At 42.0% G+C, this 12126-nt stretch overlaps 1 protein-coding gene across 4 annotated transcripts in view; it reads right to left on the bottom strand.

The window, feature by feature from the left end:
- Positions 1-290: 290 nt before the first annotated feature.
- DCAF4 (DDB1 and CUL4 associated factor 4) overlaps positions 291-12126 on the bottom strand; it is a 50915-nt gene continuing 39079 nt past the window's right edge. For 3 of the 4 annotated variants that reach the window (XM_073552697.1, XM_073552695.1, XM_073552698.1), the window contains exons 13-14: positions 8582-8696; positions 291-682 (exon numbers count right to left, since the gene is read on the bottom strand). In XM_073552697.1, coding sequence (XP_073408798.1) covers positions 456-682; positions 8582-8696 — 342 coding nt within the window. In that variant the 3' untranslated portion in view covers positions 291-455. The remainder of the gene's footprint in view (positions 683-8581; positions 8697-12126) is intronic. The other variant, XM_073552696.1, reaches the window with a different exon arrangement.

Raw genomic sequence — 12126 nt, forward strand, 5'->3', positions numbered from 1 at the left:
TATTTCCGGACGAAAAAAGGAAAAAAAAACGGAAGAAAAAAAAGGTGTGCCTCCTTGCGACACTAAGCAAAAACTGGAGAAGGCTGACGCCGTCCAGGGGTGTATACTGCAGAGGAGGAGCCAAAGTTAATCTTTTTCAGATTATGCATAGTGTCGCCTCCTAGTGGACAGCAGCATAACACCCACGGTTCTGTGTCCCCCAATTAGGCGACAGAGTAATATATTCTAACCAACTGCTAAAAACTGGTTTTAAGCAAAAAAAAAAAAAAATAAAAAAAAAAATAGCCAAATAAAGTAAAAAATAAATTTAATAGCTTTGAGAATCTGTTAAAACTCAGAGATTAATGATTTAGGCTGTTTAAAATACTCATGCTCTTCCCATGCCATCCGGTATGGTGAAGATACTGAAGTATAAACTAGAGTAAAGTCACTGCAAAACACGTTCTTCAGTGGTATTAGAAGTCTCGACTGTCGTATGTAAAGTGATACAATTCTGTCTTGACAGCCATAAGTAAACCAGGTACAGGTCTTTTTCCGCCGTGATATGCAGAGAATGCAACATTTGGTATAAATTCCTTGGAGGCTGTATATGGTGATGGGATGGACCTCAGAAGTCGGGCATCCTGGAAGTTCCATATTCTTGTGTAACAATCTTGTCCAACTGCAAAAGGAAATGCATCAACTTTAATTGGTGTTGGCTAATAGTCTATTTGGAAAGTAAAAAAAAAAAAAAAGTGCCCATTCCAGCCATACAAGGTCACTGACCAAGTGCATATAATACAGTTACACTGGACTTGTGAACTGAATCCCCCCCCCCCCCCCCACAAGGTGCATGAAACAGATTGAGATTTCCAGAGTAGGAAAAACTCCAGATTGGGAGCAGCAGCTCATTTTACTAAAATATAAACATGTTCACCCCTTTATATACTGCACAAGTCAAACACTTTTCTGCGTCTACATTGATCAAAATACATTGCAGTCTGGAGCACTGGAAAAAGCATATTTATGCTACAAAAAGTGTTCTGTGATCTAGAACAGTGTTGCTTGCCAGGTCAATAAGATTAAAACTTTGCCTTCTATTTTTTTTTTTTTTTTTTTTTTTTAAATCCTCCATACAGTTCTAGATATATGGGTCTGGTGCTAGTTTTTATGGCTTTTACTGAAAGTAGTGTAATTGACAGGATCCTCTGGGGCATGTCTTTAGTGTGTTCTGCATAATAACCTCATGTGCAATGACTACTTGGATTCATGTTGCTGGAACTGTATGGCAGATTTAACCCCTTAACCCCCAGAGCTTTTGCGTTTTCGTTTTTCGCTCACCTTCTTTCCAGAGCCATGTGAGGAGGTTATTTTTTGCGGGTCGAGTAGTACTTATGAATGACATCATTGGTTTTAGCATGTCGTGTAACAGAAAATGGGAAAAAAATTCCAAGTGCGGTGAAATTGCAAAAAAAAAAAAAATAAAAAAATAAAGTGCAATCCCACACTTGTTTTTTTGTGAGGCTTTTTTGGTTCACTAAATGCTAAGACTGACCAGCCATTATGATTCGCCAGGTCATTACGAGTTCATAGACACCAAACATGTCTAGGTTCGCTAGAAAAAAAAAAACAAAAAAAAAAACAAAAACAAAATTGCACAATACCCATAACGGCTTCATTTTTTGTGATCTCTGGTTGAGAGAGTGCTTTTCTTTTTGCATGCCGAGCTGATGTTTTTAATGATACCACTTCTGTGCAGATACGTTCTTTTGATCACCCGATACTGCATTTTAATGCAATGTCGCGGCGATAAAAAAAAAAAATGCAATTCTGGCGTTGATTTTTTCCTCGCTACGCCGTTTAGTGATTAGGTTAATTTTTTTTTTTTTTTTTTTTTTTTTTTTTTTTTTTTTACACACAGATCAGGCGATTCTGAACACAGCCATACACATATTAGGTATGTGTGATTTTTTATTTTATTTTGAATGGGGTGAAAGGGGGGTGATTTAAACTTTTTTTAATTTATTTTTTAACTTTTGGCATGCTTCAATAGCCTCCATGGGAGGCTAGAAGCTGCATTAGCTTGATCACCTCTGCTACATAGAGAATTACTGCATTGCTATGAGCGCCGACCACAGGGTGGCGCGCATAGCAATCCGGCATCAACAACCATAGAGGTCTCCAGTAGACCTCTGGTTGTTATGCCGACAAAACGATGACCACCAATCACGTGACTGGGGTCAGCGGTGCACATATTTCCGGCCAGAATTGCGCGCTAAATATTTAGCTAGTTGATAGACGCGGGTGAATCGCGATTTCACCCGCGCCTATTGTGGGCACATGTCAGCTGTTTTGAACAGCTGACATGTCCCGGCTTTGATGCGGGCTCACCGCCGGAGCCCTCAAAGCGGGGGTACTGCCATTAGACGTACTATTCCATCCAATGGCAGTAAGGGGTTAAATAAGTACCAAAAACTGCACTTGAGAGCAAAAGGAGTAAAACCAGAGGAGGGGGGGGGGGGGGGGGGGTTTAAACAAAAACACCCATACTCAAGAACAAAGCCTGGACCCTTAACCTTGTCTGCAAAAAAGGAAAAAGACGAAACCCCACATCAAAAGTTTTAAGAAGTGGAGGTCCATATGCCAAGATTCCCACCAATCGCTGCTCTCCTTTAACCCCTTAATCTCATGTGCCCTGGGACTTAATTCCCAGGGACGGGATAGTACGTCACAGCGATCAGCGGCGCCCACGTGGTGAGCGCCGCTGATCACGGCCGGGTGTCAGCTGATTATCACAGCTGACACCCGGCACAGTGTCAGGGGGGGTCACGGACCGCCCCCGACACGTTAACCCCTTGCACACCGATCAAACACGATCGCGGTGTACCAGGGGTTAAAGGGAAGCATCGGCAGGGAGGGGGCTCCCTCCGTGCTTCCCTGAACCCCCCCACAGCAGCGCAATGTGCAGCGCTTCTGCGGGGGTCTCTTTCCCTACAGGTCCCCGGATCCAAGATGGCGACGGGGACCTTCGCAGCCCTGTAGGGAGCTGGCTTCCTCAGTGAATACAAAGTGCAGGCACGAGGAAGTCTGCGTCTATGCCTGTGACAGATCGCTGCTGTCACAGGACAGTGATGGCCCCCCCCTGGAACAACCTAATAAAGTTAAAAAAGAAGTGTAAAAATTAATAAAAAAAAAAATAAATCGCTAAATTAGAAAAAAAAAAATCCCCAATAAATTCATTTTTTGGAAATATAAAAAAATAAAAAAAAATAAAAGTACACGTATTTGGTATCGCCGCGTCCGTAACGACTTGTCCTATAAAACTGTCCCATTAGTTAACCCCTTTAGCGAACCCCTTAAAAAATAAAAAACGAAGCAAAAAATGATTTATTATCATACCGAACAAAAAGTGCAATAACGCGCGATCAAAAAGACGCATATAAATATCCATGCTACCGCTGAAAACGTCATCTTGTCCCGCAAAAAACGAGCCGCCATAAAGCGTCATCAGCGAAAAAATTTAAAAAAAAAAAAAAAAAAAAAAGTTATAGCTCGCAGAATAAAGCGATGCAAAAATAATTTTTTTTATATAAAAGTTTTCATTGCATAAAACCGCCAAAACATAAAAGACAAATGAGGTATCGCTGTAACCGTACTGACCCAAAGAATAAAACCGCTTTATCAATTTTACCACACTCGGAACGGTGTAAACGCACCCCCCCAAAAGAAATTCATGAAACGCTGGTTTTTGTTCATTCTGCGTCCCAAAAATCGGAATAAAAAGCGATCAAAAAATGTCACGTGCCCGAAAATGGTACCAATAAAAACGACAACTTGTCCCGCAAAAAATAAGCTCTCACATGACTCGGTGTGTCAAAATACGGAAAAATTATAGGTCTCAATATGTGGTGATGCAAAAATTTTTACAATAAAAAGCGTCTTAGCGTATGACAGCTGCCAAACATAAAAACCCGCTATAAATAGTAAATCAAACCTCCCGTTATCACCCCCTTAGTTAGGGAAAAATAATAAAATTAAAAGAAAATGTATTTCCATGTTCCCATTAGGGTTAGGGTTGGAGTTAGAATTGGGGGTTTCCGCTGTTTGGGCACATCAGGTGCTCTCCAAATGCAACATGGCGTCGGATCTCAATTCCAGCCAATTCTGCGTTGAAAAAGTCAAATGGTGCTCCTTCCCTTCCAACCTCTGCCATGTGCCCAAACAGTGTTTTACCCCCACATATAGGGTATCAGCCTACTCAGGACAAATTGCAAAACAACTTTTGGGGTCCAATTTCTCCTGTTACCCTTAGGAAAATAAAAAATTGGGGGCAAAAATATCATTTTTGTGGAAAAAAATGTTTTTTATTTTCACGCCCGGGCGTTATAAACTTCTGTGAATCACTTGGGGGTTCAAAGTGCTCACCACACATCTAGATAAGTTCCGTGGGGGGGTCTAGTTCCAAAATGGGGTCACTTATGGGGAGTTTCAATAGTTTAGGTACATCAGGGGCTCTCCAAACGCACATGACACCCGCAGACCATTCCATCAAAGTATGCATTCCAAAACGTCACTACTTCCCTTCCGAGCCCTGACGTGTGCCCATACAGTGGTTTTCTCCCACATATGAGGTATCAGCGTACTCAGGAGAAATTGGACAACATCTTTTGGGGTCCAATTTCTCCTGGTACCCTTGGGAAAATAGAAAAAAAAAAAATTGGGGACTAATTGATCATGTTTGTGGAAAAAAAAACACGATTTTTTTTATTTTCATGCCTGGGCATTATAAGCTTCTGTGAAGCCCTTGGGGGTTCAAAGTTCTCACCACACATCTAGATAAGTTCCTTGGGGGGTCTAGTTTCCAAAATGGGGTCATTTGTGGGGGGTTTCCACTGTTTTGGTACATCAGGGGCTTTCCAAACACGACATGGTGTCCAATCTCAATTCCAGCCAAAAACATCAAATGGCGCTGCTTCCCTTCCGAGCACTTTTTTAACCCCCAAAGGTGGTTTGCACGTTCATGACCGGGCCAATTTTTACAATTCTGACCACTGTCCCTTTATGAGGTAATAACTCTGGAACGCTTCCATGGATCCCGGTGATTCTGACACTGTTTTCTCGTGACATATTGTACTTCATGTTAGTGGTAAAATTTCATTCAAATAACTTGCGTTTATTTGTGGAAAGAAATGAAATTTGGCAAAAATTTTGAAAATTTCGCAATTTTTCAACTTTGAATTTTTATGCCCTTAAATCACAGAGATACAGCACACAAAAAACTTAACATTTCCCATATGTTTTACTTTACATCTGCACAATTTTGAAACCAAAATTTCTCTTTGTTAGGAAGTTATAAGGGTTAAAAGTTGACCAACGATTTCTCATTTTTGCAACACCATTTTATTTTTAGGGACCACATCACATTTGAAGTCACTTTGAGGGGTCTATATGATTGGTATCACTTTTGGGTATTTTCTTTCTAAAAACTGCACCCCTCAAGGTGCTCAAAACCACATTCAAGAAGTTTATTAACCCTTCAGGAACTTCACAGGAATTTTTTGAATGTTTAGAAAAAAAAAAAAAAAAAAAAAAAAAAAAATAAATAATGAACATTAACTTTTTTTCACAAAAAAAAAAAAAATTACTTCAGGTCCAATTTTTTTTATTTTACCAAGGGAAACAGGAGAAATTGGACTAGAAAAGTTATTGTGCAATTTGTCCTGAGTACGCTGATACCTGGTGTGTGTGGGGGAGGGGGAATCACTATTTCGGTGCATGGCAGAGCTCAGAAGGGAAGGAGCGCCGTTTGACTTTCAATGCAAAATTGGCTGGAATTCAGATTGGACGCTATGTCACGTTTGGAGAGCCCCTGAAGTACCTAAACAGTGGAAACCCCCCACAAGTGACCCCATTTTGGAAGCTAGACCCCCCCATGGCTAGATATGTGGTGAGAACTTTGAACCCCCAAGGGTTTCAGAGAAGTTTATAACGTACAGCTGTACAATTAAAAAATCATTTTTTCCACAAAAATGATGGTTTCACCCCCAATTTTTATTTTCCCAAGGGTAACAGGACCATAAAAGTTATTGTGCAATTTGTCCTGAGTATGCTGATACCCCATATGTGGGTGTAAACGACTATTTGGGCGAATGGCAGAGCTCGGAAGGGAAGCAGCGCCATTTGACTTTTTTGGCTGGAATTGAGATCGGACACCATGTCACGTTTTGGTACATCAGGGGCTTTCCAAACAGTGGAAACCCCCCACAAATGAAGACCCCATTTTGGAAATTAGATCCCCAAGGAACTTACCTAGATGTGTGGTGAGCACTTTGAACCCCCAAGGGCTTCACAAAAGTTTATAATGCCCGGGCGTGAAAATAAAATCATATTTTTTCCACAAACATGATCAATTAGTCCCCAATTTTTTTATTTTCCCAATGGTAACAGGAGAAATTTGACCCCAAAAGTTGTTGTCCAATTTGTCCTGAGTACGCCGATACCACATATGTGGGAGAAAACTACTGTATGGGCACACGTCGGGGCTTGGAAGGGAAGTAGTGACGTTTTGGAATGCAGACTTTGATGGAATGGTCTGCAGGTGTCATGTTGCCTTTGGAGAGCCTGATGTACCTAAACAGTGGAAACCCCCCACAAGTGGCCCCATTTTGGAAACTAGACCCCCTAAGGAACTTATCTAGATGTGTGGTGAGCACTTTGAACCCCCCAGTGCTTCACAGAAGTTTATAACGCCCGGGCATGAAAATAAAAAAAAAAAATAAATAAATAAATCATTTTTTCCCACAAACATGATCTTTTAGTCCCCAATTTTTTATTTTCCCAAGGGTAACAGGAGAAATTGGTTGTTGGAAGTTGTTGTGCAATTTGTCTTTAGTACGCTGATACCACATATGTGGGGGTAAAACACTGTTTGGGCACATGGCAGAGTTTGGAAGGGAAGGAGCACCATTTGACTTTTTCAACGCAGAATTGGCTGGAATTGAGATCAGACGCCATGTTGCGTTTGGAGAGCACCTGATGTGCCCAAACAGTGGAAACCCCCAATTATAACTCCAAGCCTAACCCCAACACACCCCTAACCCTAGCGGGAAAATGGAAATAAATACATTTTAATTTTATTATTTTTCCCTAACTAAGGGGGTGATAACGGGGGGTTTGATTTACTATTTATGGCGGGTTTTAGGTTTGGCAGCTGTCACACGCTAAAAGACGCTTTTTATTGTAAAAATAGTTTTTGCATCACCACATTTTGAGAGCTATAATTTTTTCTGTATTTTGACCCACCGAGTCATGTGAGGTCTTATTTTTTGCGGGACGAGTTGACGTTTTTATTGGTACCATTTTTGGGCACGTGACATTTTTTGAACGCTTTTTATTCCGATTTTTGGGACGCAGAATGAACAAAAACCAGCGTTTCATGAATTTCTTTTGGGGGGGTGCGTTTACACCGTTCTGCGTGAGGTAAAATTGATAAGGCGGTTTTATTCTTTGGGTCAGTACGATTACAGTGATACCTCATTTAAGTTTTTTTAGGTTTTGGCGCTTTTATGCAATGAAAACATTTATATAAAAAAATTTTTTGCATCGCTTTTTTCTGCGAGCTATAACTTTATTTTTTCGCTGATGACGTTGTATGGTGGCTTGTTTTTTTGCGGGACAAGATGGCGTTTTCAGCGGTACCATAGTTATTTATATCTGTCCTTTTGATCGCGCGTTATTGTACTTTTTGTTCGGCGGTATGATAAAAAAACAAAGCAAAAAATAATTTTATTTTTTAAGGGGTCCGCTAAGGGGGTTAACTAATGGGACAGTTTTACAGGGCGTGTCGTTACGGATGCGGCGATACCAAATATGTGTACTTAATTTTTTATTTCCAAAAAATGAAATTTAAAATTTAGCGATTTTTTTTTTTTTTTTTTTTATATAAATTATTTTAACACTTTTTTTTTTTTTTTTTTTTTTTTTATTAAACTATTACATTGTCCCAGGGGGGACATCACAGTCATGTGACAGATCAGTGATCTGTCACAGGCAGAGCAGAAGGCTTCCTCGTGCCTGCGCTTTGCAGGCACGAGGAAGCCGGCTCCCTGAAGGTCCCCGCCACCATTTTGGATCCAGGGACCTGCAGGGAAGGAGGCCCCCAAAGCAGCGCTGCACATCGCGCTGTTCTGGGGGGCTCAGGGAAGCACGGAGGGAGCCCCCCTCCCTGCCGATGCTTCCCTAAACCTCTGGTACACTGCGATCGTGTTTGATCGCATTGTGCCAGGGGTTACCGTGTCGGGGGAGGTCCATGACCACCCCTGACATGGTGCCGGGTGTCAGTTGTGATAATCAGTTGACACCCGGCCACGATCAGCGGCGCTTACCACGTGAACGCCGCTGATCGCTATGACGTTCTATCCCGTCCCTGGGAATTAAGTCCCAGGGCACATGGACGGGATAGTACGTCATATGGCAGAAAGGGGTTAAAAAGGGAGTCTGCCAGCCTATTCTTATGAACTAGATTAGCAGTAAAAGTTGTCCACACAATCCAGCACTTTAAGACCCTGAATTATCTTTATGAATAGTTGAAATGATTTTGTACCTGCAAGCAGCAACCCTTCATCTTCTTTCACATGCACTGGTAGGCAAGCATAACTGTTAACATGTCCTTCATAGCTCCGCACAGGCTTCACCATCCGCAGATCCCACAACTTAATCTAGAATGTTCAATAGAAAATATGCAATTTAAGCCTTATTATTCTACCTGCAAACCAGGTATTAAAATATATCAGTTAAGTGAGTGTCAGCTATGCATTCCACAATTCCTCATGAAACCCCCTGACTCCCCATGCATCACCCATAAAAACCTTTGTTATTGCTCCCGCGCTGTATGGTAATGTGTTCTGTCCGGTCCGATGGGCGTTGCTTCGGTTCCCTCACTCCACCCTTCCTCGGCTTGCTGTACGCATTCTTTGACGTGAACGCAGATCGCTTAGAGATTTCACGCGTGTGCAGAATGCTTTGCCCAACTGCGGGCAAAGCCGAAATGCAGTATGGTGCATGCGCCGCACTGCTTTTTGGCTTTGCCCGCAGTTGGGCAAAGCAGACCGCACGCGCAAGATCCAATTTGACTGCAAAAGCGCGAAATCTCTAAGCAATCTGCGTTCACGTCAAGGAATGCGTACAGCAACACGAGGAGGGGTGGAGTGAGGGAACCGAAGCAACCCCTATCGGATTGGATACATTACCATACAGTGCGGGAGCAATAAAACAGATTTTTATGAGTGATACATGGGGAGTCAGGAGGTTTCATAAGTAGTTGTGGAATGCATAGCTGACACTCAATTAATGATATTTTTAGCTGGTAAGCCAGAAAAGTGATGACTGGTTCCCTTTAAACAAGTTGTTTGCAAGAAAATTTTATATACATTTTATTTAGGACCCTTCAGCAAGTTATTCATGTTGAATTGGAAATATGACGCAAAAGTGGCTGCAGAGTTTAACCTCTATTGCAAAGATATCAGCAATTAATTAAATTGGCACCTAAATAAGTTATCTATTGCTATGTTCAAGTGGGTGTTATCAAGATATTTTCACAAGGGATATGTACTTTTCCCTGTATGATTAGGACAAACCATAAGCAAGCAAAAAAACCACACACACTGGAGAAGGAACATGCCCTCACCATAGCTTACAGCAGGTTTCTCAGTGTATGAGAAGTTATATAGCCCCAGTCTCCTTTCACCCCTACCGTTATCAGAAAGAAATTAGTAATCTGTGCTCTACTCCCAGCAATTGAATCATTAACACACACACACACACACACACACACACACACACACTCACTTTTGGGGGTATAGGTTTTTCCTTTGAGTGCTACTGTCCGCATCATACAGTGGGGGAAATAAGTATATGAGCCCTTGCTGATTTTGTAAATTTGCCCACTGACAAAGACATGAACAGTTTATAATTTTAAAGGCATGTTAATTTTAACATTGAGAGATAGAATATCAAAAATTAAATCCAGAAAATCACTTTGTATAAATTATACAAATGTATTTGCATTTTGCAGTGAGAAATAAGTATTTGATCCCTCTGGCAAACAAGACTTAATACTTGGTGGCAAAACCCTTGTTGGCACGTACAGCAGACATTTTTTGTAGTGGATGATGAGGTTTGCGTACACGTCAGGAGGAATTTTGGTCCACTCCTCTTTGCAGATCATCTCTAAATCATTAAGACTTTGAGGCTGTCGCTTGGCAACTCGGAGCTCCAATTCTCTCCATAAGTTTTCTATGGGATTAAGGTCCGGTGACTAGCTAGGCCGCTCCTTGACCTTAATGTGCTTCTTTTTGAACCACTCCATTGTTGCCTTGTCTAATGTTTTGGGTCATTGTCTTGCTGGAAGACCCAGCCACGACCCATTTTTAATGTCCTGGCGAAGGGAAGGAGGTTGTCACTCAAGACTTTACGGTACATGGCTCCATCCAGTCTCCCACTGATGTGGTGAAGTAGTCCTGTGCCCTTAGCAGAGAAACACCCCCAAAACAATGTTTCCACCTCCATGCTTGACAGTGGGGATGGTGTTCTTTGGGTCATAAGCAGCATATTTCTCTTACTCCAAACACAGCGAATTGAGTTAATGACAAGACCTCAATTTTTGTCTCATCTGACCACAGCACCTTCTACCAATCACTCACAGAATCATCCAGGTGTTCAGTGGCAAGCTTCAGACGGACCTGCAAATGTGCCTTCTTGAGCAGAGGGACCTTGCGGCACTGCAGGATTTTAAACCTTTACGACGTAATGTGTTACCAATGGTCCCAGCTGCCTTGAGATCATTAACAAGTTCCCCCCGTGTAATTTTAGACTGATCTCTCACCCTCCTCATTATCAAGGATACCCCACGAGGTGATATTTTGCATGGTGCCCCAGATCGATGGTGATTGACAGTCATTTTGTATTTCTTCCATTTTCTTATTATTGCACCAACAGTTGTATCCTTCTCACCCAGCATCTTACTTATGGTTTTGTAGCAGATTCCAGGTTTGTGCAGGTTTATAATCTTGTCCCTGACATCCTTAGAAACCTCTTTGGTCTTGCCCATGTTGTAGAGGTTAGAGTCTGTCGTCTCCTTCTTCGAACCGCTGCACGCGCAGACTCCGTTGAGGTGTCGTTTCGAAGCCAGCGTCCACGAGTGGTGTGCCAAGTATTTTTCGTGTTGATCAGATTTGCAGTTTTTGTGCAATTTGCGTTTGAAAAAACATTTTCCCCGTCATTGGAATGAATGGTCTCAATGCTTTTCAATGGGGAAATTTTGCCACAGACAAAACATGCCCTGAGACGATTGAAATGGCAGTTAAGCTCATTGATATGCGCAGGCACACCCAGTTACTATGCCAACGCCTACAAACTTCACATGACCTCTCCAGGACAGAGTTTCTGGCAGATAATATCAGCTCTTAAAGCGAAACCCACAGCACGAATGCAAATCTAGCTTCATCACATGACGCATGCCCCTGAGAGAGAATGTGCGCCAAAGTGGATTTAGAAGCCCAGTGAGCCAAACTAGCTCTTAAAAGGGCCAACACGCCAAATAGAGAGCCGAGCCACCCCGGCCTCCAAAATCGGGAGCAGAGCCACCCCGGCCTCCAAAATCGGGGGCCGAGGCTGGTTTCACACTTGCGGTTTTTTTTGCGCTGTGTTTTAGCGCAAAAAAAGCGTGTTTTTTCCCCCTATACTTTAACATGGGTGCGCATACATATGCGTTTGTATGTGCATGTGTTTTTTTTTTTGCAGTGTGCGTTCGGGCGCACAAAATGCATCCTGTTGCATTTTTAGTGCGTCCGACTTGCCCCCAAAAAACGCATGCGCACGCAATGCTTTTTTTACAGCAACACACCCATAATAAGACACAAGAAAACAGATTTGCAAAAATACTCTGCAGTAAAATATATGACAGTAATCAGCAAGTGCTGGATAACAAATTCAGGGTATTTAGTCGATACTTTTTTTGCAAAAAAAAAAAAAATGTATACCAAGCTGCTTCACCGCGTCACGGTAACCTGTATTGAAGCAGTCCCTATCTAATGTATTTAAAATCTGAACAGTGTCTAAAATGAACAGGATTCGGACAGGCGCTTCTTA

Source organism: Dendrobates tinctorius, unplaced genomic scaffold (genome assembly GCF_039654945.1).
Source record: "Dendrobates tinctorius isolate UK_male_01 unplaced genomic scaffold, ASM3965494v1 ptg000194l, whole genome shotgun sequence".
NCBI classification, from domain to species: domain Eukaryota; kingdom Metazoa; phylum Chordata; class Amphibia; order Anura; family Dendrobatidae; genus Dendrobates; species Dendrobates tinctorius.